Source organism: Meriones unguiculatus, chromosome 4, assembly GCF_030254825.1.
Source record: "Meriones unguiculatus strain TT.TT164.6M chromosome 4, Bangor_MerUng_6.1, whole genome shotgun sequence".
In the NCBI taxonomy this organism is placed as follows: Eukaryota; Metazoa; Chordata; class Mammalia; order Rodentia; family Muridae; genus Meriones; species Meriones unguiculatus.
Genome location: NC_083352.1, coordinates 96,194,577 through 96,221,940, shown reverse-complemented (window position 1 = coordinate 96,221,940; position 27,364 = coordinate 96,194,577). Strand labels below are relative to the sequence as shown.

At 51.5% G+C, this 27,364-nt stretch overlaps 2 protein-coding genes and 1 long non-coding RNA gene across 7 annotated transcripts in view; 2 read left to right on the top strand and 1 right to left on the bottom strand.

Annotated features, from left to right (window-relative positions):
- The first annotated feature begins 3,171 nt into the window (after window positions 1–3,171).
- C4H12orf43 (chromosome 4 C12orf43 homolog) lies at window positions 3,172–8,829 on the top strand. 2 transcript variants are annotated; one of them, XM_021631808.2, is made up of 6 exons: window positions 3,172–3,365; window positions 6,103–6,145; window positions 6,306–6,404; window positions 6,601–6,674; window positions 7,339–7,429; window positions 7,856–8,829. In XM_021631808.2, exons 1-6 carry the CDS (start codon window positions 3,218–3,220, stop codon window positions 8,187–8,189), a joined length of 789 nt encoding a protein of 262 aa, XP_021487483.1. In that variant the 5' UTR covers window positions 3,172–3,217; the 3' UTR covers window positions 8,190–8,829. The 2 variants fall into 2 exon arrangements, with proteins under 2 accessions (XP_021487483.1, XP_021487484.1); XM_021631809.2 differs by having other exon boundaries at window positions 3,173–3,365; window positions 7,859–8,829.
- Window positions 8,799–27,364, bottom strand: part of Hnf1a (HNF1 homeobox A) — a 20,089-nt gene continuing 1,523 nt past the window's right edge. The window contains exons 2-10 of one of the 3 annotated variants that reach the window (XM_021631806.2): window positions 21,919–22,118; window positions 17,555–17,741; window positions 16,953–17,194; window positions 15,621–15,772; window positions 15,314–15,515; window positions 14,147–14,338; window positions 12,540–12,658; window positions 12,275–12,419; window positions 8,799–10,552 (exon numbers count right to left, since the gene is read on the bottom strand). In XM_021631806.2, the coding sequence (XP_021487481.1) occupies window positions 10,425–10,552; window positions 12,275–12,419; window positions 12,540–12,658; window positions 14,147–14,338; window positions 15,314–15,515; window positions 15,621–15,772; window positions 16,953–17,194; window positions 17,555–17,741; window positions 21,919–22,118 (1,567 nt within the window). In that variant the 3' untranslated portion in view covers window positions 8,799–10,424. Of the gene's footprint in view, window positions 10,553–11,460; window positions 11,612–12,274; window positions 12,420–12,539; window positions 12,659–14,146; window positions 14,339–15,313; window positions 15,516–15,620; window positions 15,773–16,952; window positions 17,195–17,554; window positions 17,742–21,918; window positions 22,119–27,364 lie in introns of those variants that run through there. The other 2 variants (XM_060382565.1, XM_060382566.1) reach the window with 2 other exon arrangements.
- The window catches only part of LOC110545597 (uncharacterized), a 14,909-nt gene continuing 14,391 nt past the window's right edge, over window positions 26,847–27,364 (top strand). Inside the window, exon 1 of one of the 2 annotated variants that reach the window (XR_002476267.2) lies at window positions 26,847–27,145. This is a non-coding gene — a long non-coding RNA (uncharacterized LOC110545597). The remainder of the gene's footprint in view (window positions 27,146–27,364) is intronic. The other variant, XR_009591514.1, reaches the window with a different exon arrangement.

The window sequence follows — 27,364 nt, the reverse complement described above, 5'->3', positions numbered from 1 at the left end:
TCTGAGCAGTCTTCATTTACAGCCACAAATGCCTCTCAACTTTGGGGACTAATGAATACAGGGAAACTGAGATGAAAAGAGACAAAGTCTGGGAGACTGACGATATTTTAAAAATTCATGTTGGGCATGGTATCTCGCCTTGGGAATCCCAGCACTTGGGAAACAGAGGCAGGTAGATCTCTGTGATCTGGAGGCCAGCCTGGTCTACATGGTGAATTCTAGACCAGCCAAGTCTCCATAGTGAGACGCTGAACTCAAAGTTTTCTGTCCCTACCTCCTAAAACCCACACACAAACAGAAAATAATTATCCAGAGACAAAGGAAAAATGACCCGATTTTTATTGCCAAAGGATATTATACTTGGGTTTATGTCACACCTTCCTTGTGATCTGTTTTCTGGTGGACTTACCATAGCTTCAAGTTCACTTCACAACTGGTTTTCAAAAACCTCTGGACAATTTAACAATACTATTCTATATATTTTCTGGTTCTTTTGCCTCCAGAGACTGAGAGAGTCTCTTTATCAAAGGGTTAACAGGCTAGCTCAACTCAGACCTTCACATACTTCACATTACATCCCACGCTGTAGGTACTACACAAAAGGAATGAACAGGGCTGAGGCAGATCAGCTGGCAGAGCACTCACCAGGCACCCATGGAGTCCCTGATTCGATCCCCAGCACTTCCAGGTATGGTAGCGTGTACCAGCACAGAGACAGGAAGATGAGGAATTCAGTCATCCTCGGCTACATAGTAGGTTGGGGGCCAGCCTGAGCTACATGTGCCTCTTTCTCAAAAGAAAAAAATAGTCTAGATGAATAAGTTTTGCTCCATTTACCCTCCTGTAGCAAAACACTACAAATTCAGTAGCTTATAAATAACAACAACAACAACAAAATAATAACAAGCATTTGTTTCTCACTGAGAAGTTCAAGATCGTGGGCACCTGGTGCAACCTCTTGCTGGCTTATAGATGGCAGCTTCTCACCAGGTCCTCGTGTGGCAGGAGAGAAAGGCAGACCTCTGAGAGCACTGATGGCAGGGACAAAGGCTCTGTTCCCTTCTGATCATCTCCAAAGGCTCCATCTCTTGATACCATCAAGAGATGGTATCAAGAAGGAAGGGGTTCAGCAAAGAAATTTTCAAGAGAGTCAAACATTCGATCATAGCAGCCTTTTTTTTTTTTTTTTTTTTTTTTTTTTTTTTTTTTTAATTTACTGGCTGGGCAGTGGTGGCACAAACCTTTAAAAGAATCCCAGACTTGGGAGGCAGAGGCAGGCCTATCTCTGAGTTTGAGGCACCCTGGCCTACAGACTGGGTTCCAGGACAGCCAAGGCTACACAGAGAAACCCTGTCTTGAAAAAAGGCGGGGAGGTAGGTGGGACTATTGCTCATTCAGTAAATCATTTACCTTTGCAAGGATCTGAGTTCCAAATAAACACCAAGCTTGATGATCCACACTTGTGATCCTAGCACCAGAGGAGCCAGGCAAATTCCTAGGGCTTGCTGGCCTGTGTGTACATTCATCTGCACACACAGAAACATGCATACAGGCACACATATGCAAGAACATGTCCACCTACGTGTACGTGCAGCTGCATACACAAACACGCATATGTGAACACACATGACAAAAGACAAAAGCAAATTTGCATGTTAATGAGATGGATGTGCTTGCTTACTCTTACATAAATACTGCCTAAATGTCTGATTCCATGGACACAGAAATTCCTCAGTGTTTGTCAGGGTAGATCAGTATTTTGGTCCTATCCTCGTCAATGCTGAGACTGCCTCTTCTCGTAAATACATTGTGAAAAAGGGCAGACACATGTTTAGGGCCATTTCGGAAGTTGTTAAAAAAACGCTTACCTAAACCCAGGCTGAAAGTCCACCATTTTTCTAACGACACTCAAGTTAGTAACCCAAATGGTAACTTTACAATCAGATATTCTAATAAAAAACAATCAAAAGGTGTAATAATTTGATATGTGCCACAGAATGACAGTAAAAAGTTCTTTTTTTTCTGCAATTAAACTGTCATGTTTCCTAAGGGAAGAAAAGTTTGTGTGTAAGAACACCGTCCTTGGCATGCATTATTCTCACAGCTGGGCCAAGAAGTTTCAGCACTTGTCGGCGTTATGTGGCATGAAGACGCAATGGGGAGTATGCACAGCGTGTTTCCGGTGCTGCAGGAAAGTCATGCAAGCGCCAGTTCATCACATGCTTGTTTGCAAAATCATTTTCACTCCTTGCACATTCAGAAACCTTGACTATTGCCATATTTTTTATGACCCTCCACATTCATTTCCCCATACTTCAAGATGGTGGGGCCCACCAAAATCACAGTATTTCCCAGAGGAGCCGATCATCTGACCGGCCTTAGACTCACTTTACGTACAAGTCACCAGAGAGGTTTAAACACCGTGTTCCGCATTTTAAACAAGTTCTCCAGGGCTAATCTTCAGGTGTGCTGTGGACTATGCTCTAAGGGGTAAGCCTCAGCGACTCTAGGAGTCATTCTGATTTGTTTGTTTGTAAGAGCCTCAGAGCCTACAGTTTAGCAATCTTCCTAAGATCAAAATATGAACTTAAAAAGGCGGCAATTTCATCAAATCGCAAATAAATGCTTTTTTCTTTAAAAAGAAGTAATCCTTCTGTCATCGCCTCCTTGCTTGACTTAAGGATATTATTGTTGACTATGAAAAGAAAAGAGAATAGGAGAGAGAAGGGAAGGAAAGAAAGAAAAGAGAGAGGGAAAGGAAAGGAAAGGAAAGGAAAGGAAAGGAAAGGAAAAGGAAAAGGAAAAGGAAAAGGAAAAGGAAAAGGAAAAGGAAAAGGAAAAGGAAAAGGAAAAGGAAAAGGAAAAGGAAAAGGAAAAGGAAAAGGAAAAGGAAAAAGGAAAAAGGAAAAAGGAAAAAGGAAAAAGGAAAAAGGAAAAAGGAAAAAGGAAAAAGGAAAGGAAAGGAAAGGAAAGGAAAGGAAAGGAAAGGAAAGGAAAGGAAAGGAAAGGAAAGGAAAGAAGGAAAGGAAAAAGGAAAAAGACGATTGGAGAAGGTGGTGGTGCCTTGGACCCTTCTAGAGCTCATCTTTCAGTACGGGTCCCCGCCAATGGTAGTCTGAGAACTACAACCCCCATGATGCTCTGGCGTGGGTCATGTGAAAGGGAAGGACAAATCAAAAATGGACGCTTTCCCCATAATCCTTTGCAGCATCTCAAGATGGTGGCGCCCAGCGGTACCATGAGCGATTCGGAGAGCAGCAGCAGCAGCAACAGTGATGCCGAGGAGCTGGCGCGGTGCCGCGAGGCGGCGACGCCCGCCTGGGGGCTGGAGCAGCGCCCGCTGGAAGCGGAGAAACCCAGAGCCGGTAGGCGGCTGCCCGAAGGGCCGGGTTCCTCTCCTGGGGCCTGAAAAGGATGCATGGTGGAGGAGCAGCCTCCGCGACTTCACGTCTTCGAGGCGTTTTCTTCAGAAAGCTTCTGAGACCACTTGGGGATCAGATTCACACCGAGGGCGGAGGGTGATTCCTTTATTCCAGCGGAGGCGGCTGAGGCACCTGAGTGTCTCCTGACGGCGCTTTCCTCCGTGCGTCCTCGTTGCCACCCTCTGGGAAGGTAGCCAGCCACCTGAGATGACCGAGCTGCACCCTGTCCTGTATTATCAGAATTCTGCCTTTCCCGGCCCCCACATGCTGTCCCACTCTGACTGAGGTCACCAGTGAGTATATCTAACCGAGATTCCCTAGCAAACTGGAAATGAATCCAAAATCTGCCAGTATAGGGATTCTTATCATGGTTAGAAAATCCAACAGTTCCTATTATGTGGAATAGAAAGAATACTGCATTTTACTTTCATTAATTCCTAAGTGAAATTTAACGTAATTTGTCTTCATGCATGTGAGCAACAAGCCACAATTGACAAAACCTGCAGCTTTTATTCAGCAGCTGTCACCATATTGTTATGTCTTTTGTTTTTTCGAAAGTGGTTTCTCTGTATAGCCTTGGCTGTCCTGGAGTTGGCTCTGTAGATCAGGCTGATCTCGAACTCATAGACATCCACCAGCTTCTGGCTCCCAAATGCTGGGATCAAAGGCGTACACCACCACTGCCTGGCTCCATTACAGTTTTTTTTACAGATGTATTGAAGTATTTTATTTACAGTACAATGTTGGTAAGAAGTCATTTATATTCTTCTCTACTTCAAAGTTCCTGTAATGTTTAGAGCCATCTCTAGATCAGTGAGACAGCTCAGCAATTGCCACACAAGCCTGGGAACTGGATTCCCAGAACCCATGGTGGAAAGAGAGAATTGACTCCCAAAACTTGTCCTAGGACTTTAGACACACAACAACAATATTATCATTTCAACTCTACGAAGGGAATAGACATGAAAACAAAAATATAACAGTAACTATGAAAGGTGATTTTATTTGTTTGAGACAGGGTCTCTCTATGTAGGCCTGGAACTCACTCTGTAGACCAGTTTGGCCTTAAACTCACAGAGATCCACCTGGCTCTGCCTCCTGAGTACTGGGATTAAAGATGTGTGCTGCCAAGCCTGGTTTAAAAAGTGATCTTTAAAATTTTTATTATATTTTATTGTGTGTATGTACAAGTATGCATATGCACACACATGCTACAGTACACATATGGAGGTCAGAAGTCACTTGTCTCCTATCATGTGGGTCCTGGGGATCAGACTGAAGTTGGTAGGCTGAGTGGCAAGTGCCTGGTGAATAATCTTGTCATCCCTGAAAGGTAATCACCTCATGTTATAGATGTAAGAAACAAAAGCGTTGCGAGTTAAATGGCTCACCCTGGGCCTAGAGTTTGACACTGTTTCTGTTTTGGGGGAGGACCTGTCCATCTCTCTGTACTCGTAATGGGAGCAACTCCTCATGACTTTTGCCCTTGAAAAGACAGATGTCCGTCTCCCACACACCCACCTCCAGGGGAAGCAGGCATTTGAGAGCACACTGGCAGAGCAGTGTCTCAGGCAGGCCCGCTGCGCATACATAAAGGCATCAGCACATTGGTGACCCTGGGCTTAATGCTCCCCGCTGTACGTCATTCTGGGAGCCATCAGAGCCATCTTTCAGCATCTCACCTGTATAACAGCTAGCCTGTCACATCCTCAGACTCCTCAGTCATGTGAACAGAGCCCCTGTCTGCCCTTGGCCTCTTCGGTCTTGTTCTGTCCAGTGGCCTGAGATACTCTATAAAAACCTGAGCCAGTTTGTATCACTGGAGGCCCAGGTCTTCACATTGGCCTCCTGGGCAGTCTGAGTAATCTAGCCCCCACAAAAAAAGTCTCTCTCTCTACTCCTCTCCTAGCCACGCTGGCGTCTAGCTAGCTCTCGGTACCACAGGTTCCTGCCTTGGCAGACTTCCTTCCCGGTGCCTGAAGACTCTCCCAGGTGCCCACTTGATCCACCCCTTCATGTCTCTCAGATACCTGCCCAACAATCTTACAAAGCCTCCCTTTCCGCCTTTGGAGGAAGAGACCCCTACACTGTGCTCCTCACCTCTCCTTTGTTTTATGGTTTTTATACGCTATTACTATTACCCAGTTTTATATTGCATTAAAGTGTCACTTAGCATCTGCTTTCACCAAGAACACAAGTCCTCAGAGGACACCTTCATCTGTCTAAGTTGTCCAGCAGGTAGGGTATTCAGCATTTGTTCAGTGGACTCCACCGCCCTCAGCATCCCCAGTCATCAGTTCTCCCACATGTACAGCCCGGCACAAGCACTCAGTAAACCGTAGACAGATTGCACTTGGGCTTGCCTGGTAAACATTAACTGGGCCTCTGGAGCCAAATGACCTGTACCCTCTTTCCACCTCCTGTCATATCAGCTGTTGGTCACTCGTGAACTCAAGGCTAGCCTGAACTACAACAAAACCTCATTTCGAAAAAAATTGGGTTTTAGACTCTAGTCTAAATTATTTTACATGTCTTTGACTTTAGCTGTTTTTGCAGAATGGGGATAATGGTCACCTTTCAAATGGAAATGGGGGACTGTCCTTGAGTTACACATGCAGGTCACTTACATACGCAGCCACTGTCACTCACTGTTAAGCACCGCATTCTTATTGCTCCACAGGTGCTGCGGGGAAACAAGCACCAGCCTCCCAGCCAAGCCGCAGGTACTGTGTGTTCTGCATAGACGCTTCTTTGAGTCAGTGAACAAATATCCCCTGTGCGTGCCAGATGCTAGGTCAGACCACAGGGTGTCAGAGGGAACAAAACAAGCAGTCCCTCCCTTGAGGGCAGCTTCTAAGTGACAACCTTGTGTGTGTGTTACAGGCGTGAGGTGAACCAGCACGACGAAGATGGCAACGAGCTTCAGACTACTCCTGAGTTCCGAGCCCATGTGGCCAAGAAGCTGGGCGCGCTGCTGGACAGGTGAGCAGTGCACTTTATCTCATGATCCTTTTGCCTCAGCCTCACAATTCTGGGATTACAACCATTGTGCCCCAAACCAGGGGAAAAAAAAATAGAGAGAGAGAGAGAGAGAGAGAAAGAAAAGAAATAAAAAGACAAAAGGTACTTTTGGTGTTACCCTAAATGTTATCCTGAGTGTGACACTCCTCTCCCTCAGCTCCATCGCCATCTCAGAAGTATGGAAGAAGCCACGAGAGGAAGAGGTGCAGCAGGCGGCAGGCGAGGAGGATGGTGAGTCCTTAAAAGTGCTGATAGCAGCTGCCATAGGGAGGTGTCACCATGTGCCCCGCATCCGCAGCATCTCAGGGCCAGCAGCGGCACAGGTTTCTTTGTGCATCTGCTGTCCCTGCACTCTAAGGCAGGCATTATGGCACCCCATTTCCAGAATGAGCTAGCTCTGAGAACCCCCACTTGTCCTCGTACACAGAGAAGCACTATGCCTTCTTATTCCAGTCTTTCCCACTCACCCTGTCTGATTCTGTCCCGTGGCCTTGTTGGAGGCTGATGCAGGCAAGAGACTCAACTGCTGACTTCTAGAAGCCTCTGAAGGTTACGTGGGGTGGCACACGCTTTTAATTCCTGCTCTTGAGGCAGAGGCAGGTGGATCTCTGTGAGTTAAAGGCCAGCCTGGTCTACATATCTACATAGCGTGGCACTGTCTGAAAACAAACAAAGTTCACCAGAAGCCCCTGAAACTTGCCATCTAAATGTGGCAGTCAGCGAGTGCCCCTCCAGCCTCCCACCCTCTGGCTTTCTCTCTCACACTCACACAGAAGACATGTCTGAGCCCTTGTCACTAGACTGGGAGTCCCTCAGGACAGGCTGCAGCCTCAGCACCAGGGTCTGCCTCTGCTCTACCAACAGCTGACTCTGACTCTGTTCCTGTGGTTCTTAGGCTTCCGCCTCTTCTTCACATCCATCCCCGGAGGCCACGAGAAGGAAGCTTCTCCGAGACCCCACCGGAAGCGCCAGCCCCCCAGCTCCAGGTGAGAGCCCACAACCTCTCCTTGCCTCTCCTGGCTGAGCCCGTGGAATAGCGAGGCAGCCCCAATCAGGTCCACACCAAAGGGAGAGACCGATTGGGTAACAGTACGAAGTATGCCCCAGCAGGAAGTGAGCAGGGTCCTCCTGGGGGGCTAGTCTTCACCAGCAGCCATCTTGGGCCAGGTTCCTCCCTTTATCATCCTTTCCTCTGAGAAGCTCTGTGAGGTTTGGGCACTGTCGGGGTCCTCCTTGTAGATTAGAGTACCAAGGGTCAGAGAGTTCAGGTACTTGATGCAGTCACGTGACCAAAAAGCAGCAAAGCTGACCTTGGAGCCCGAGTCTGCCTCTCCTCTAAGTCTGAGCTACTTGGCTGCCACCGCAGCACCGAGGCCCATCTAGATGCCAGCTAACCTGACTCCTGTCCCCAGCAGCAGTGAGGACAGTGGCGAGGAATGGCAGCGCTGCCGGGAGGCGGCTGTGTCTGCATCAGATATTCTCCAGGAGTCAGCCATACACTGCCCTGTCAAGGTGGAGAAGGAGGCCAAGAAGAAGAAGAAGCTGAAAAAGAAAGCCCAGGAGGAAGCTGACATTGACTTGGCTGGAGCCACAGGCCTAAAACAGGGAAAGGAAGCAGGCAGCATCAACGGGGACCCGGTGACACTGGGGACCAAGAAGAAGAAAAGGAAGAAAAAGGCCAAGAAAGCCAAAGCGGCTTCCCCTAGCCCACCAGCAGAGTGTGCAGTGGCTGAGCCTGAGAATTGACCCCAGGCTATAGGTACCATGGCTACTAGCTCTGAGGATGAAGCACCTGTGGGGTCAAGGCAGAGCCAAGCCACACTCCCCCCAGGTTCCAGCATTGACTCTGCCCACAGATGACTTCAGCTGGGCTTGCTCAAGAGTCCACGCAGAAAAGCGGGTGTGTGGGGAGAAGCCTGAGCAAGGCTGGATGGACTTGTGGTTCCAGAGCCTTCCATCACCTCAGGAAGAACAGCTCTTTCAGCTTTTGAGACCAAATCTCAGAGCTTCCATCTCCCCCAACCTGCCAAGCCCATTGTGACTATGGTCTTTAAGAATGAGGGGGAGAAGACTCCAAGCTACTGAGGCCCAGAAAAACTTTTGTGCCTCTCCCCCAGCCTACAGACATAACATTGTGTGGAATAGAAGGAAAGCTATTCCCCACCTTTTTTCCCCCAGATTTGTTACTAAGCTATCCATAATAACATGTCTAAGTCAGTTCATTCCCTGAAAACCGGGTGCCAGAGTGCTGAGGGCCTACTTAATGGTGGGTGCAGGCTTGGGTACAAGGCCCCAAGTTTTGCCTCCCACCATCAAAGAGAAAAAGGAAATTAAATTATCAGGTGACCCCAGATGTAGACTGGGTACTATCCCTGGTCAGTACCGATCTTTTTTGTTTATTGTTTGTCTGAAAGAGTCTCTAACTCCAAACTGGCCAGCTTCCTGTCTTGCCTCCTATGTGGTAGGGTTACAAGAATGAGCCATCGGTGCTGTGCTATTGTTTGAGTGCTGGGGATCAGACCTATGGCCTCACACTTCCTAGTCGAGCGTTCTACCGCTGAGCCGCATCCTCAGTGTGGAATGTTAAGGGGACATCTTAAATACAAACCACATGTGGGATCCTTCCACCCACACCCCCAGATCTGCTTCTTCGCCCAGCCTCAAGACTCCAGAAAATGACGCCACGTGTGCGCCAGGTCTCTTGCCGTGAGTCTTCTGCAAGGAGGGCACACAAATTCAGGTGGTCTGGTTTCCAGTTAGAAAAAAACAGGCATGTGAACATGTGTCTTCACATGCGTGTGAAGCCTGTGCCGGCTTCCCTCTGCCTTCCCTCCTGGCCACTGATGGACAGTCAGGAAGCTCCCATGCGCTTTTTACTGGCTTTACTAAAAGTTAAATAAATGTATATTCTCACCCATAGCTGGGTGTAAGCTGCAGGGGACACTGGCTCCAGGCCTTAGTCCCTGACAAGGATCCCACTGAGGGCCTGGTTCTCTGCAGAAGGCACAAGGAGATGAAGTCACGTGTGCTCTGCTTCTCACAGCTGCACCTTGGACTCTTCAGAGTGGCTGCCAGCCACAGGCCACGTAGGTGGCTCATTTCTGCAGCATGCTCTCCACTAGACATTGCCCAGACCTTGCTTTCTGAGTTCTGCTGGTTTCCCTCACACAAGGAAGGAAGTCTTGTCAGGGCCCTAAAGCCAGAGGAGCTGATGGCCCATGACATAGCCTTGGCATGAGTCATGCACCCTAAGGAACATTAGGGTGTGTGTGACCTTAGCCCTGAAGTGGCCTTTCTAGTGGAGGCAAGTGACCAATCTGGCATCAGAAGACAGTCATGGGAGCAAATAGCCTGCAAATGAGATCCAGGGGCTGGAGAGGGCTAGCTCAGGGAAAGCCTAGGAGAGCCCTGCATGGCTCCCCTCAGCTCCCAAGCCTTGAAGAACAGGCACTTGGGAAATGCCCCTTTGTGGTAAGGAGGGAAAGCCACAAACAGGCATGTGGATCTCTGGCTGGAAGGAGATGGCCCCAGGTGGGATGACCTGTGATGCACAGGAGACAAAAGGCAGCAGAGTCAGTCTAGAGCCTCAGAGCTGAGCACAGAGAGATCCTTTGGGGTCACAGGCTCTACTGGAGGGTGCCGGCATCACAGGTCTCCCCCTTCTGTTCCAAGTGTCAAGTTTTCGATTCAAAGCAGCAGGGAGTCTTCCAAAATACTGCCCTGACCGGGCTCTCCTCCAGCTCTTTGTGGCTTCCTTTTCAGGCTGAAACGCCTCAGGGCTATCCCTGGAACTGGAGGAGCAGCCATGGGGTGAAGGCATAGACTTCTGGGAAGGCCAGCAGCCTGTGTCAGGGGACACATGGCAGACTCAGATGTCCTCCAGGCTCAGATGTCCTCCAGGCAGCATGGCTGTGGCCCTCCTCACCCCGTGCAGGCAGTGCTTCCTCTGGGGACCCAGCTCCTGGGAGGCAGTCACCATGGTTACTGGGAGGAAGAGGCCATCTGGGTGGAGATAAAAGTCTCGATGACACCATGGTTGGACGGCAGCAGGTGGCTGTGCCCATTAGTGGAGTCGGAGCTCTGGTACAGCACCAGGCTGCTGGAGGACACTGCAGAAGCAAATGATGTCACTGGCTGTCAGCCAAGTCCCCTCTGACCCACTCATCCCCAGGGATGCTCCGGAGGGAGAAGGTGGGGCCTCAAAAGAGTCTAGGAACCTGGCATCCCTCTGCCCTCAGCCTATAGGGAGCCCCTGAACTCGGGTTCTTGCTCTCCTGGGCTGAGTCAGACACTAACATGGCTGTTTTTGTGTTACTGGGGAGTGAACCCAGGGCCTCCTGCTTCTGCTTGTATACAGCTCCTCAGAGGGTATTTTGGAGACGTGGTTAACAGTGAAGTGGCTCATGGTAAAAGAAGTTACTGTGTGGGTGAGCTACAACTAATCAGAAGCCCTAAACTGGAGAGAAAACTGAAGTTTCCTAGAGAAGGAATTCGTTGAGGAGACTGGTTTACTCCCACCTGCGTCCCAGCTGCTGCTGGTCTGCTGGACAGATGTGCAAGTCCCACAGCTGTGCCTGTCAGTCCCATCAGGAATCTCCCTGGACACTTGACTGCTATTGACACTGTCTCCAGAGACCCCTAACTGCTCATGTGGCAAAGAGACGAGCTCTGGGGCTGACCTGGTGACCTGTCTGCCACCACAGCTGTGGGAGGTGGAGTGGTCCCTCACCTCTAGACTGTGCAGTTGCCCATCCGGACAAGGAGACAGCAAGTGTGTTCAGTAACTGCCGTTACAGCCACAAGGGCCAAATGTGGGATCTGAGGCTCCATAGGAGACCAGGTTTCCGGAAGTCCCCAAACTGGGAGCAGAGAGCACCCCAGAGCCCAGCAGCCTCACTCCATGATATAGGCTGTAAACTGAGTAGGCGGAGTGGGACAGGGACTGAGGAGGTCACAGCCATTGTGATGCAAACCCATGAGCCCTTCCAGTTTCCCAGATGAGGCCAGAGAGGCAGACTTGTAGGTGGAAGCTGAGCTTTTAATGCTGGCCCTGAGCACTGAGGAGATGGCATGGTGGGTAGGGGTACTTCAGGGCGGGTGAGGAGATTGAGCAGGTGAAGACGTCAGCTACCAACTGAGATAACCTCAGCTCAGTCCTTGAGCCCCCGCTGGAAGGAGAGAACCAACTCCTGAAAATCGGTTGACCTCTGACCTCTACACACATATCACAGGCACATCACACACACAGCCACAACACAAAACACTGTTAAAATAATTTTAACTCTTTTAAAAGGGCACCGAGGTCGAATCCCCAGCACTAGTGTAAAAAGTCTGCACTCGCATGTAGCCTGCAGCCCTCGTGCTGGGGGATAGAAGCTGGCAGATCCCCAGAGCTCACTAGCCCGGGAGCTCACTGGCCAGCCCGCCCAGACAAAATGGTGAGCTTTCAGTTCAGTGAGAAACCCCGACCCAAGGGAAGAAGACAGATCGCTACGGAGAAAGACAAAACATCCTCCCCGGCCTCTGCATGTACATGCATGTGTATATACCCCTGTACACTCACATGCAGAACACACACACACAGGCCTGAGACCAACCAAACCCACACACTGGCGCATCACTTCCGGCTCTCCATTCCGCTCCTGCATCTTTTGAATGTTTAACCTGTCCTCCGTCATGGAGCTGTGCCTTTAACTTTGATCCCAAACAACTGTATACGCTGCTTGGCACGCTACAGGCACCCATTCAGCAGGCAGGAAGCACCTCCCGTTTGCTCTGCTCCGTAGTACACATCACCTCACATCCTGCTGGGAGACCCCCAAACGGCTCACCTGTAGGGCTGGTGCTGAGCCGGTGGGTAGGCTGCAGGTGCTGGATGCTCGATGGGTCCTGGCTGGGGATGTGGATGGTGGTGGCTGGAGACGATGGCTCGTGAAGCCCAGGCTCACTGGAGGCCTCCGTGTCAGAGGTGAAGACCTAGGGAATCAGAGTAACCCACTGAGCCCAGCCACTGAAGCATGGAGCTGGGGAAGGGGTGAAGTTGAAGAGAGGCGGGGCTTCGTGGGAGGGGCGGGGCTTCAGCAGGCAGGGCCTTACCTGCTTGGTGGGTGTGAGGCTCGCGAGGGTGCTGAGGTTGGTGTCTGTGATCAGCATCGTCTGTGGAAGCAGGCTTGTGTGCGTGTACTGGGCCACCTCCGGCTTGTGGCTGTACAGCGCTGTGAGGAGAAGGTGCAGACAGATAGGCTCCCTGGTCCCTTCCCCGAGAGCCTCAAGACTGAGTACCCGATGAGCAGTGGGCGTGGGGCAGCGCTCGGGGACCAGGTGGGAGAGATGGACCCCATAGCTTCCCCCATTCCAGGGGCCTGCTCAGCTAAGGTGAACGGAACAGGGAGCAGCCAGGGGCCTGCCCCGCACCAACTCTAGCTCCTTCTGTGTATTGAACTTTTTGCGTCAGTTTCCCCCCACTGCCCCAGGAAGAATACAGCCCCAGCTGTCTAAGCCAACGGGCAGCAGAGGCACCGCGCCCTGTGCCACGTCCAGGTAATGTGGCAGGCACGGACACCGCTGTACTAAGTACAGGCGGTGCTGCTGGACCAGGTGCAGGTACTCTTCAGTACTAAGCTCAGCATGTTGAGCTTAGCAAAGGGACCACAGAGGCAAGCGGGCTCACTGCGGGGTGCGCCGCCATACCAGATGCAGGCCTCAGCAGGAAAGGCTGGTGGTCTCCATCTGGGTGAGCAGGGCAGAGGCAATGCCTCTGCGTCCAGGATGCCTCCAACATGTGCCTCAGAGTTTCACCTCTAGTTTCTCCGAGAGGCCTGGGCACTCGCCGAAGCCCTCACACAGCAACAGCACGCCCTCCCAGCAACTCAGCTAAGAGCGGGGCGCCCACACCCAGAGAGACACACGCTGCCAGCCTCACGCTGGTCCTCAAGTCGATAGCCCCTGTCTCCCTGCCGAAGTGCAAAAGATCTGAACCCAGAACTTGGCATAAGGTCCCCATGGCCCATTCTGTGGCCAGCTGATGCAGATCTGGTGTGAGGCTAGGTGCGTGTGCGTGCATGTGTGTACATGCATGCGTGTGTGTCTGTACACATGAAGGCATGTGAGGCCAGTAGAACCTCAGCTGTTGTTCCTCACGTACCACCCACCATGACTTTGGAGAAATCCCTTTCACCTGCCTGGAGCTCAGGAGGCTAGACTGGCTGGCACAGCCCCAGCGATCATGTCTGGGCTCTGTGGCCACAGGAAGTGCCCACCAGGCCACCCCCGCCCCCACTGGCTTCTGAAGGATGGGACTGGGGCCCTGCCCGGTTGAGCTATCTCCCCCAGCCCCAGCCCGCATGAGTCTTCAGTCCGCTTCATGTAGCTCCCACATTTTGCTGCAGAAATAACAGTGCTGTGTGGACAGGCGCTGCCCAAGCTGGCCTGGGAGTAATACGTCCCAGTCATCTACCCACACACCACCTCTCTCATAAACGGAAGTGTTCACGGCCTCAAGGGTTTCAGAGGAGAGGCTGCTTCCACACCTAGGCAAAGCTGGGAGCATGACCAGCGGACGCCAGCACACACCGAAACGTTCACAGGAGCTCCACAGGCAGCCTGCATCACACGTAAGCAGACCCCAGCACCTGCCCTGGCTGGTGCCTACCCAGGTCCCGCCCCTAGCCCGTCTCTCCCAGGCCGGCGTGAGGGGTACGCACCGTGCGGGCTCTGCAGCTGGGCCATGGTGGCCATGAAGGGGCTCTGGGCCACGTGGCTCTGCACGGGGGGCATGAGAGGCTGCTGGTAGGAGGGGTGCAGTGGCTGAGAGAACTGGACTGGCTGCAGGGTGGTCAGGCTGCTGCCCATGCTGTTGATGACCGGCACACTCTGTGCCTGAGTGGACGCCAGACCTGTGCGCGACAGGGCGGGATTCAGCCAGGCCTCCCACCCGCCGCCCCGTGTCCTCTCTGGACCCAACGCAGACCCTGAGGGACACTATTCCTTCTTCTCAGAGCCTGTGGGTTAGAAGAGGGAGGGGAGGGGCTGAGAAACAGCCCCGGAGTAAGACAAATTTAGTGGCCATGAAAAGTCATTCTCCAGGTCGTCAGCTTTGTGTGTGGCCTGGTGGGAAGGTTGGGCCGTGAGTGGATTAGAGGTCGTCAGGCTGGGCGCCCTGCCGCCCTGGGGGTTTGCGCCAGGGGTGAAGCTTAGCTCTCTGCTCCCTATGTTTCACACACTGAGCAAAGTTCCTGCATATAAAGGGTTTGAGACTTAAAATAAGTAAATAAATAAAAACGCCCCAAACCTAGAACACACATGGGCTAGAGAGATAGGTCAGTGGCTAAGAGCACTGGCTGCAATTCCAGTGGTCCTGAGTTCAATTCCCACCTGATGGCTCACAACCATCCATAATGTGATCTGATGTCATCTTCTGGCATGCGGGTGTACATGCAAAGAAAGCACTCATATGCATTAAAAATAGTAAACTCTTTAACAGCAAAAAAGGGAAATTATGACTTAAAAATACTCAGGCAGCAGAGGCAGGTAGATCTCTGTGAGTTCAAGGCTAGCCTGGTCTAGAAAGAGAGTCTAGGATAGCCAAGGCTACACAGAGAAACCCTGTCTCAAAAAAAAAAAAAGGAGCAAAAATAAAGAAGAAAACATCACACACACAAACCCTTCCCCTGCTGTTTTCCTACTGTCTTCTCAGACTTCGATTTCAATATAATTTCTACATGGTGCTTCCTGGTTTGGTTTGGTTCCCTGGCATCATGGATGCCTAGCCACAGGCTCTCAGAGAGTGGGTGTTCTCTGAGTCCCAGAGGCTCCTTCCAGATCCCAAACTCTGAAGAGGGCACAGGTGCCCCCCACCCCCACCCACTCACCAATGACCAGGGTGGAAGCGCCTGTGTTAGTGAACGTGGGACCCAGGGAGGCGGGCTCTCCAGGCCCAATGGTCATGACCCCAGGCAGCGAGGCCATGATGAGGTTCTGCGGCTGCTGGTTGAGACCTGGAGACGTCTGCTCCAAGCTGTGCAGTGCTGTCAGGGTGCTGACCGGAGGCAGGGGACCCCCGGTGGCTGAGACCTGTGAGGGGAAGCCAAGTAGAGCTGGAGTGTCCCCACACTGTCTCCCAGCCACAGGGAACAGGGCTGGGAGGGGTCTCTGCCCGGGGTGGGGCTGCTCACTCACCAGCTTGGCCTCTGTGCTCAGCAGGCTGCTGCTGGGCTCCAGGCCCGTGGGGGACACCTGGTGTAATGCCGAAGACACCGTCACCAAGGGGCCGCCGCTGCTGGAGGGCACCTCAGCCGCCTCACTGGTTGCAGACTGCCCGTAGCGCACACCTGGGGTGGGGAGCAATGTCTAATGTCTGGGGAGCCTCAGTACCCCCACTTTCCTGTCCTCTCCTGTCCCACACACTTCCCCACACTGGAGCCGACTGGTTTGCTCTGGCTGGCACCCCAACTTTCCTCCTGGGCTAGCTGCTTCCAGCTCTTTTAATGCATGGTCCTGTGTGCCCCACCGCTTGGAGCTCCCCTCTCTGTGCAGAAGACTGAAAGAACAATGGGACTGAGCTGAATCGAGGCTCATAGAACTAAATGGAAGTGAGCTGAGCGGAGCAGAATGACTGCGATTGCCCAAATTTAATTAAATTAATCAGACTGAACTGAATTGAGCTTTGCAGGCTACTATCCACAGGGCCACATCCTCAAGAGTCAATCAATTGTTTCACATCTGTGCTGAGCACATGTAGGGTTTTTCGTGTGTGTGTGTGTGTGTGTGTGTGTGTGTGTCACCAGTCCCCAGACAAACAGTGTAACTGTCAACATCACGGTACATTAGGTATTATAAATCATCTAGAGATGATTCAGCATACAGTCAGGTGTGCATGGGTGAGAGAGAGTCAGATACTGCTCGAGGTCCCGGCCCTAATTCCCAGGCACCAAGGGATATAGCATGCAAAATGAACTGGATTCTGAGGAATTAGCTTGTGCAAACCGAATGGCTTGAGTGGGACTTGGCTGGATTAAACTATGCTTTGAACACAATCAAGTTCAGCTGAAATGGTTGGAGTTGGTGGATCCAAAGTGATTGTGTTGCGTGGAAGAGACCAGAGGCAAGCTAGGTTGAATAGGGTGGGTTAGCACGGAACGGACAGCGTGGCGTGGACAGCATGGGACGGACAGCGCGGCATGGACAGCATGGCACGGTTGGGGTTTAGAGAGTGGGGAGAATGGTGTGAGCAAGTGTGGGTCCACCTAAATGAGGTGGGCAGAGGGCACAGTGTGAGCTGGAGTGAGCAGAGAGAGTGGAGCGGAGAGAGGTGGATGTAGAAAGTGTGAATTGAGCCTATGGGGAGGAAACAAAGCAGAGGGAAATGGAGTGGATGGGCAGGTGAGGCAGGGGAGGGTGCTGAGCATTTTAGGGGCGGCTGTCCCCACTGGGGAAACTCCTCCCACCCTCCTACCCGTCCACTTATTCTCTTCACGTCCTATTCTAGTCTCCCTGCCTCACAGTACTCACCATGGACCTTACTGGGGGAGAGGGTGGGTGTGGGCAGGCCGGGGGAGCTGTGAGCAGGCAGCGCAGGGCCTGGGCCTGGCCCTGGTGGAGGCCCGTTGTATGTGTCCATGGCCAACTTGTGCCGAAAGGCTTCCTCCTTGCGCCGGTTGGCAAACCAGTTGTAGACACGCACCTCTGTGACAAGGTTGGAGCCCAGCCCCTGTGCCTGCGACGGTGACACGCCCCTCTGGATGCACTCTGCCCTGCAAAGATGGCGCCCATGAGCCTCAGGCCTCGGAGGAGGGAGGACAGGGCTGAGAAATGGGGTCTACCCAGGTGCTGGATTACAGGACCAGCCCCGACGTGTGGCCTTGGGCAAGTATCTTGGCCTCTCTGACCTTAGTCATAATGTGAACAAAATAGCCATAGGCTGCAGAGGACATGAAATGAGGTGAACGGGCCCATGAAGTGTTGCTCCCGTGGGCGGAGGATTCAAAGCAATGGGAAGAAACTGACTCCTCTCTACGGACAGCAAGGAAGGACTGGTGAGCCCCGCTGAGGACCCAGAAATGCCTTCCCCTCCCCCACTCAGGCTCGGCCCTGGCGGCAGCCGGCCCCTCTACCTGTTGCACTCCTCCACCAGGGTCTCCCGCTCTTCCTTGCTGGGGTTCTTCTGCCTCTCGTAGGCCTGGAACAGGATCTGCTGGGACGCCGGGCCCCACTTGAACCGGTTCCTCCGCCCCTTTTTGGTCGGCAGCTCGTCGCCTGTGGGCTCCTCAATCAGTCCACCCTGGCCCGCGTGGGTGAATTCTGTAGGGGCAGGGAGTGGGTAAGCGGGGCTTCGGCGACTCCCACCTGCAGCTGTCAGCTCTCCTGACCCTCCCCAGATTGTCCCTCTTCCCCAAGGTGCTGAAGCACAGCAGGTGGCAGCCAAGACTAAAATCTCGGAATTGTCGGACGTTGATGGTGGAGAGCCTGCCTGGCATGCGTGAAGCCTTGAGTCCGACCCGGGGCCAGGCCCATCCACTGCTAAAAGGAGACTTGGTGCCATAAATGGCAGCATTCAAGAGGCAGAGGCTGGCAAAACTCTGTGAGTTTGAGACCAGCCTGGTCTGCATGTGGAATTCCAGGTCTGTTCAACTCTTCACCCAAGGGGTAGCTGCATGGCTGTATTAGCTCTGTGAAAATGCACTGAGAGAGCCTGGTACTGTCACCCCTACTAAAATCCCAGCCCTCTGGAGGCTGTATCGGGAGAGTTGCTATTAGTTTGAGGCCAGCCTGGGCTGCATAACAAGTCCCAGGCAAGCTAGGGCTACAGGAGGACCTTGCCTCAAGAAGGAAGAGAAGCCAATTGGTGGTGGCTCACACCTGGGAGGCAGAGGCAGGTGGATCTCGGTGAGTTTGAGGCTAGCCTGGTCTACAGAGCCTGTTCCAGGACAGCCAGGGCTACACAGAGAAACCCTGTCTCGAAAAGGGGGGAAAAGAGGGGTAGGGGGAAAGAAAACAGAGGAAGGAAGGAAGGAAGGAAGGAAGGAAGGAAGGAAGGAGGGAGGGAGGGAAGGAGGGAAGGTAGGAAGTTGATTTCGATGAGTTGTACACTTTTTTTTTTTTTGGATAGTTTTCTCTGTGCAATCCTGGCTGTCCAGGAGCTCACACTGTAGATCAGGTTGGCTACCAGGCCCAGATGAATTGTACACTTAAAAATCTGTGCGCTGGTACTGAGTGTGGTGGTACACACTGTTAATCCCAGCACTTGGGAGGCAGAGGCAAGTGGATCTCTGAGTTCAAGGTCAGCCTGGTCTACAGAGTGTGTTCCAGGACAACCAAAGCTACATAGCGAGACCCTATCTCAACAAAAACAAGATAAAACAATAGCAACAGCAAAAACCTCACCACCAACAACTAAAGATCTGCAGACTTTTGTATATTAGGCCTATTTTAAAGGTTTTTTTAAAAAATCGTTATTAAAATAAGTCATTCTACTGAAAACTAGAAGACTGCTTTCGCCTCTGGGGTTCCTGAGCTGGTAGGATGATGCTACAAGACTCCTAGGACCAGTCAGTGCTCCTAGGAGAAGACCCCTGAAAAGGATGCCAACAGAATAGAAAAGAAAAGGGAGCCTACATGGTGGTGCACAGCTGTGATCTCAGCATGTGGGAGTTGGAGGAAGGAGGAGCAGTTCAAGGCCGTCCTTGGCTGTGTAGTGAGTTTGAGGCCAGAATCAGTTATACATGAGACCCTTTCAAAACATACAAAACAAAAAAAAAGAAAAAAGGTGGGTGGGGAGGAAAGGGGGAAAAGAAAGGAAAAGAAAAGAAAAAAGTCAGGCCACGAAATGTACAGCAGTCAGTTAAGGCCCCCGAAGGTGACCCTGCCTGGAACAGCCTGGGTTGTTCACATTCGTGAGCCAATAAATTCCTTTTTTAAAATTCTTACATCAGTTTGAATTGAGGCCCTGCCGCATTTTATGGAAAGATACCAATACTTCGGGCTTGTCTTGAACATTCTTCTCCTATCCTTCAGTTTCTCTTTTAAAGTTAAAAATTCTGGGCTAGGGGCTAAAGAGATGGCTCAGTGGTAAAGAGCACTGGCTGTTCTTCCAGAGGACCTGGCTTCGGTTCCCAGCACCTATGTGGAGACTCACAACCATCTGTAACTTTAGTTCTGAGGGGTCCAATGCCCTCTCCTGGCCTCCAAAGGCACCAGGCACACAGATATAATTTATGTTAGCAAAACACCCATACACCTAAACAAATAAACAAACAAGTATTCCCTGGGCTGCAGGGATACATCTATAAAACGAGTCCTGCACGTAAGGCTCAGGGACATTTTTGGACTGGGGCAGAAATGTAAGAACCAGAGGATCAGGAAGTTTGCTGCAAGACTATTAGAAATGTCAGAATCTACCCATGAAGTCTCACCAAGAAAATAGCTCAGTGTGAACTGAGCAAGGACAATAGATATGCCAGAGTGGACAGGGGGAGGGGTGCTCCAGGCCTCAGTATTACAAAAAAGATAAAGGCAACTGAGGAATGCTGAGAGCAGGAAAAATGGGTGTCCTCAAGGAAGAGCACACCAACTCATTATCCAATACCAAATGGTCAGGCCTGGAAACATACACAGGTAACACTGTACAGACCGAGCAGGCTACAGCTAGGAACAAATGTATATACACGTACGTATATGCATGTAACAGCAGCCAGTGCAAACAGAGGCGGGGAATTTGAAAGAGAGCAAGGAGGGGTGTGTGGGAGGGCTGGAGGGAAGAAAGGGAAAGGGGAAATGATGTAATTATAATCTCGACAATGAAACAAAGAGAAAGAGTTAAATAAAATAGATCTTTAAATCAACCACAGCGCGGGGGCTGGAGAGATGGCCCAGAAGTTAAGAGCCCTGGCTGCTCTTCCAGAGATGCTGAGTTCAATTCCCAGCAACCACATGGTGGCTCACAACCATCTACAATGAGATCTGGTGCCCTCTTCTGGCCAGCAGGCACACGTTGATACAGAATACTGTATAAATAATAAATAAATAAATCGTAAAACAACAACAACAAAAACCTCCATCCTGGGGTCTGTTGATCCTGCTCAGGTCATGGGATGGCAAGCACTTTACCCCCTGAGCCAGCTCACAGCTGTCCATCAACAACTTGAAAGCCACTCACTCTGCACCCCAACACCCCACATCTAGAAACTTTTTTTTAATTTATTCTTCTCTCAGACATTACATCCAGACAGCAGTTTCCCCTCCCTCCACTCCTTCCAGCCCCTCCCCCTACCTCTTCTCTCCCCCAGATCCTCTTCTGTTTACTTCAGAAAGGAGCATGCCTCCCAGGGACAGCAACCAAACATGGCATAACAAGTTACAGTAATATTAGGTTCTTCCCCTCATATCAAGGCTGCATGGCACAACCCAGTAAGGGGAAAAGGGTTCCAAGAGCAGGCAAAAGAGTCAGAGACACCCCCACTCCCACTCTAAGGAGTCCCACAAGAACAGCCAGCTACACAACCATAACACAAATGCAGAGGGCCAGAGGGCCTAGACAGACCCATGCAGCCTTCTAGGAACTTTCCCTGTGTGGGTGTTCTTTGCAACAAAGAGTCATGAGAGCGTATCAATGGAAAAACCCTAAAAGTCCCTCAGTCAGTGGCCAGCTCAACAAACCGCAATACCTTCTAGTGACAGCCAACTGTTACAAACCTTAGAGGAAGTCAAAATTGAATTTGCAGAACACACTTGTCATCCTAGCACTTGGGAGGCTGAGTCAGCAAAGTCACAAGTTCAAGCCTAGCCTGGGCAACATAGTGAGAGCATGTCTCAAAATAAAAAGTAAACAGGAGGCTGAAAACCTAGCTCCATGGTAGAGCACGTGTGTAAGTTATATGCGGCTCTGTGTTCCATTCCAAGTATGAGAGAGAGAAAGAGAGAGATCAGAAGTTTCTCAGTCTCTAAGTAATAGTGTCTCAGAGTACACCAACCTCTGAGCCTTTTCTCGTGCTGTTCCTCCTGACGACAGCCCCCTTCCCTATGCCTCCACAGAGACACGTAATGGTCATGCTTCCCATTGAAGCTTCCTGAAACCTCTGCCTCCCTGGGGTAGAAGGGCTTATTCTCGCTTCCACTGTCAGCTCAGCGTTTTACTCAGCGCTGAGCCCTGCACACAATAGGTGCTCAATAATACCAGCTATTGCCATTCTTTCTTATTAACCTAGTATAATCCTCGTCTCACTACATCGTAGCGATCCCCTCTCTCGATTTCCCATTGAGCAGTGCGCCCCCCGGAAGGAGAGACCCCGCATGTGTTTCTGTAGCTCCTGGGACTGATCCCGCCCCCTTCCCCGGCACTGCAAAATGGGCAGTACGTTTGGGGAAGTCCCTCTGGCTCCCTCTCAGTTTCACGGGACTGGGTGATGGGGTGGTGATGCCCCCACCCCCCTCTGAGCTGTGGGACCTGGCAGGGATGACCCAGGCCGGGGGCGTTACTTACGCTGAGCCACCTCTCGCTGCTTGCGGACGTACCAGGTGTACAGAGCGGCCCGCTTCTGCGTCTTCATGGGGGTGCCCTTGTTGAGGTGCTGTGACAGGTGGGACTGGTTGAGGCCCGTGGTGTCCACCACCTCCCGCTGTGGAATGTTGTGCTGTTGCAGGTAGGACTTGACCATCTTTGCCACGCGCCATGGGTCCTCCCTGGAAGGGAGCAAGGGCAGGTCGGCTCAGTGGCCCTTCCTGACACCTGACACCCTGGGGTCCTGGGGAGTAGGACCCTCCTCTGCAGAGAAGAGCTGTATTCGGGCTCCATGCTAGAGCACACATATACATGAGCAGATTCACACTGGAAGTTGTGCCAAGTAGGGAAGACTCTCACCTTGTGACTTCTTCAAAGTTCCTCCTCCCTCCTGAACCCAGAGGTGCTATAGGATGCTTTTTGAAGAATATATATATGAAAAAATATCTATGAGTATGTGTGTGAGCCCACGCATGTGCACTACAACATGTGTGTGGAGGTCAGTTTTCTTCTCCCGCCTTTACACGGGCCCTGCAGGTTGAACTTGAACCGCCAGGCTTCTGCAGCAGATGCCATTACCTGCTGAGCCATCTCATTGGCCTTGTTAAGTGAGTTTTAAACAACTGTTAACAGTGGGAGAACTGTTTAGTTCCCAGAACCCAAAATGAGCCTGACACAGTATGCCATGGATGATACACAGGGAAGTGAGTGATGAATGGATGATGATAAATGGATGGATGGATGGATGGATGGATGGATGGATGGATGGGTGATGGATGAATGGATAGATGATGGATGGATGGATGGATGGATAAATGATAGATGGATAAATGGATGATGGGTGATGGATGAATGGATAGATGATGGATAGATGGATGGATAGATAAATGATAGATGGATAAATGGATTATGGGTGATGGATGGATGATGAATGGATGGTAGATGATGGGTGGATGGATAGATGATGGATGGGTGATGGATGAATGGGTGGATGAGTGACTGATAATGGATGGATGATGGATGAATTGATGGATGGCAGATGGATAGATGGATGGTGGATGGATGACTGATGATGGGTAGATGGATAGATGATGGATGGATGGATGATAGATGAATAGTTATTTTCAGCCCCAACTGGTTGAGTGGCACATTTGGAGCTCAGCGATACAGAGTTCCAAACCTCTAACATTTCAAACTGAGCTACGGACTGAAACCTGCCCCTAGCTCTCTGAGGCCAGCCCCACAGCCTTCCTGCTGGCTTTCCTGCCCTTCCTGGAGCCAGCTCTACCTCACACCTGTTCTCAGAGGCAGTACAGCTCACCAGCGGGTTCCTTTCACAGGGGTCACCTAAGACCATCCGAAAACACAGATATTTACATTACGATTCATAACAGTAGCAGAATTACAGTTATGAAGCAGCCGTGAAGTAATTTTCTGGCTGGGGGTCACTGTAAGCCTCGGAATTATATTAAAGGGTCGCAGTTAGGAAGGTTGTCCGGGTTAGGCCCTCTGACTTCCTCCTCTTTATCAGCAGTTACCAGACCGGCAGCAGCACAAAGAAGGTGGCCAGAGTAATCTAAACTTGCACAGCAAATAAGAAGGGCAGATGACTCCTAAGGTCACCGAAGCTGCCTGAATCTCTCTTTAAACCCAGGAAGTACGTTTGATTTGGACGCTGGTTCCACCTATGACAAAACTCTGGTTCAGCACCATGAAACCTTGTCCCAGGTTTGATCTAGCTGGGGGCCCCACCTGCTTTGCCCCTCCCCCCAATATGTTCAGAGGCTTCTGGGAGCCTCACCCCTCCTCCCTTTTCCTGGCTGCCAGTCAGAGCTAGGAGGGAAGGGAGGACAAAGTTCAGCCTGCACTTCTGCAAACACATTTATCTGGTGGCCTTCCCTTCTCTGGCAAGGGCAGCCCTCCCTCTGCTCTGCTCCCTCCCTCCTCTGTAGGAAGAATGGGTCATTTGGCTGTCAGCACAGGTACACAGGTACAGAGTTACAGAGGTACAGAGGTGGGGTTTTTCTGTGTCTCTGATTCTCTCTCTCTCTCTCCCCTCCCTCTTTCTCTCGCTCCCTAACCTCAACCTCTCTCTCCCTCCCCATCTCTATCTCTTTTTATTTCTGCTATACTAGGTCAAATAAAATAATAGCTACAGCAGCCACCCTGCACAAACACAGGAAAGAGTTTTGCACGGAAGGCAAGCATTTGAATGGAAGCAAAAGCGTTCAAATTCATAGGAACTTCTGTTTTGTTTTGGGGAGGGCAGATGAGAGGTCTCTCTATGTAACCTTGGCTATCCCGGACTCTCTTTGTAGACCAGGCTGGCCTCAATCTCACAGTGATCCTCCTGCCTCTGCCTCCCGAATGCTGGGAATTAAACACTTCTTTTAACATCAGGAAAAAGTGGTTATAGAATGGCAGGCAGAGGCACTCATGGCGGCCCAGGCCTATGATCGGCACTTTGAGACGCTGAGGATGTAAGATCATGAGTTTGAGGCACCATCTTAAAAAATACATGGAAAACAAAAATGCCGGACAGAGCTGAGCAGACCCATCTTTTATGTTTTTCCGGGAGAAGTCATCTGTGCCCCTTGTGTGTTGGGGGTCGGATCTACTGGATTAGCCTGTCTGTCTGTCTCTTTCCCTCACATGTGTGCAAGCATATGTACACTTCCTCTACTGGAAGAAGTAAATGAGTTCCCCGTGGAAATAAAGGCTTTGGGACAGAGCCTAGCCCACAGCAAGGGTTCAGTAACTCGAATAATCTTGTTATCATCATCATCATTATCATCATCACTGTGGTTCTGCCCCCACCTCAGAACCCAGAAAGAATAAAGATGTGTCCTCAGCTTCCCCTCCCAATTCTGGAGTCAAAGCAAAGGCTTTGGGCCGTTGGTTCTCGTGTGTACAGAGCCATGGTGCTAAGAGACTAGACTGAAGGGCCACTCTCCTGGAGAGGAAGCTGGATTATCAGCTGGGGCTGGGGATCAGGCTTAGACCCGAGGAAGATTCCCGGCTGTGCCACCCACTCTCTGAATCGCCCTGTAATATGGCTTAAAGCCCGTGTCCCCCAATTCCATCATGCATACAGTAGAATTACAGATCTTTCCTATCCTCAGGCTGGGGCACAGTTCAGCTAGCGAGCAGTTTCCAGGCACGAACACAGCCCTGGATCCAGGTGCTGCAGCAGCACACAAAACTAGGTGCAAACCAGTTGCGGTGGCGCATGCCTTTGATCCTAGTGCTCTGGGGACAGAGGCAGGCAGATCTCTGAGTTCGAGGCCAGCCTGGTCTACAGAGTGAGCTGTGGGATAGCCAGGGCTACACAGAGAAACTCTGTTTCAAAAAGTCAAAAGTTCAAAACAAATAGAACAGGTATGGTGGTGCAAGCCTATAAACACAGCCGTTGAGGGGCAGAAGGATTAGGAGTTCACGGTCACCCTTGATACACTGAGTTTGAGGCTAGTCTGGCACACCCAAGGGTGTGGGTGGGTGGGTGGGTGGGTGTCTGTGTCTGTGTGTTTCAGAAATTGTGCAGAGGGAAACCCAAGCTTAGTGTATCTATAAGTAAGCCCTTAGTGAGTTTTAAAGCCTGGCATGCAATAGGATTCAAGCTGAGCAGCAAGAATGGGAGGGGAAGGGAGCGGGGAAGGTGTGAAGAAGAGTGGCAGGGAGCACCAGGGTGCTGCTTCCGAGTCTGGCCTTATTACTTGAGGAAGTCCTTTGCCTCGCTGAGCCTTCCTCTGCTCCTCTGTAAAATGGATGGCTCAAATTACAGGGGCGCTACCGCTCAGCTGTGTGTCATGCCTTGAGTCTGTGGCTGAGTGTTGTCCTCACCAACCGCCTGGCTGGCTGGAAACCGAGGCAGGCCGTTGTCTGTGAGGCACCCTGTGTGCTGCCCTGCTCCTGTGGGCTTGGTTGGGAGAACTCTGCTGCTGTGTGGCTGGGGAAGTCAGGGTGTCAGGAAACAGCGAGGTTGGTGTTCAAGCAGTTGGCAGACAGGAAGGCCTATACAAGGGCAGCCAGCTCAGAACTCTGGATCCCAAGTGCTCTCCCAGGGAGGAATAGGAGGTGTCCTCAGAGAAGTCTAGTCACTTGTGCCTGGCGTCTGTCAGGGCTGGATGGGGGGGGGGGCGAGTGGTGACATTACAAGCTTTTCCCTGAAGATGTTTTTACATCAGGAGACAAGAAATGTACAGAGACAAATAAAATAACTCAACAATTAAGGGGCAGGAGAAAAGGAGGTGAAAACGGTGAAGGAAAAGAAAGTGGGGTACAGCCCCCATGTAGATAGGGCAGCCAGGGAGGAAGCAGGGAACTGGTCCTGAGCAGGAAGAATAGGATGGGCAAAGGCCGGGCAGAAATCGGCATGTGCATCCAGGACCCTCGAAGCCAAAATCACGGGATAAAGAGCGTGGGAAAGCTGGGGGAGGGGAGGGCCTGGAGCTAGAACCAAAGAGAGGTTGTCTTTACTCATTACCTGGTGACACTGAGGCAGGGTCACACGGTAGAGAAGGACAGAGACCCGAGAGAGACCTGAGGTGTTTGCTGTGGCCCTCACATCACACATGATGCGTAGGAGGGTGGGAGGATCTGAGACCCCTCCCCTCTTCCAAATGGAGGTCTTTGAAGCAACAGCTCCCACGGGGAGTTGGTCCTTAGCATCACCTCTGCCAGCCTCAACCTCCCCACTACCCAGGCCTTCATCAGGGGTCCTCCAGCCCTCTCCCCAGAGTTCTGACCCACTGTCCCAAAACTAGAGGCCCCACTTTTGTCCCTGGGACATTTTCAGGTCCCCTTTGTTACCTGAACAATAAGTAACCCAGGTAGTTAGTTATAAACTCCACAGGAACAAGGAGCTGGTTGATAATTTATAGCAACATCTCGAATTTAAATGGAAAGCAAATAGCACGCTGTTAGCATTAAAGAAAACCAACCTGGGAGGGACGCACTCCGGCCTCCACCCAGCTCGGCCTCTCTCCCCTGCCCCTTCTCCCAGCTGCTCAGAGACCCTCGCCTCTCCTGGCTCCTCTGTTCTGCCAGCTCCTCTTCCTCTCTTCCATCCCTCTCCCCCTCTGCTTCCAGGACTCTGCTGGTCTCCAGGGGAACACTTTGACCTCTGCTCAGCTGCTCTGGATCAAGCCCCCCTCCAGCCCCCACTACCCCCACCATGTGGGCTGCTGATCAAGAGGGTCCACCTAGCGAGGTAAGAAGGCCCTTGGCATCTCTGGCCCCTTAGCCCCATACTTAAGCCCCTAGTCCCACCTGGGGCCTCTGAACAGGTCAGGCCCAGCCCCACCCCATCCAGGTTTCTTGTGCCCTGGTTCTGGCAATTCCTGGGCCTTTGCCCCTCCCCTGCAGAGAGGCAGCCCTTTGCCCTCTTCTCTCTGCCAAGTCAGGGGCCTGACTGCTCCCCTGCCCCTTT

What these genes read in the sequence shown, in the direction of transcription:
- C4H12orf43 (XM_021631808.2), top strand. Translation starts at nt 3,218, where the DNA reads ATGGTGGCGCCCAGCGGTACCATGAGCGATTCGGAGAGCAGCAGCAGC. An exon ending in GCCTCCCAGCCAAGCCGCAG is followed by an intron (nt 6,146 to 6,305) that starts GTACTGTGTGTT and finishes TGTGTGTTACAG; the next exon opens with GCGTGAGGTGAACCAGCACG. An exon ending in CTGGGCGCGCTGCTGGACAG is followed by an intron (nt 6,405 to 6,600) that starts GTGAGCAGTGCA and finishes CCTCTCCCTCAG; the next exon opens with CTCCATCGCCATCTCAGAAG.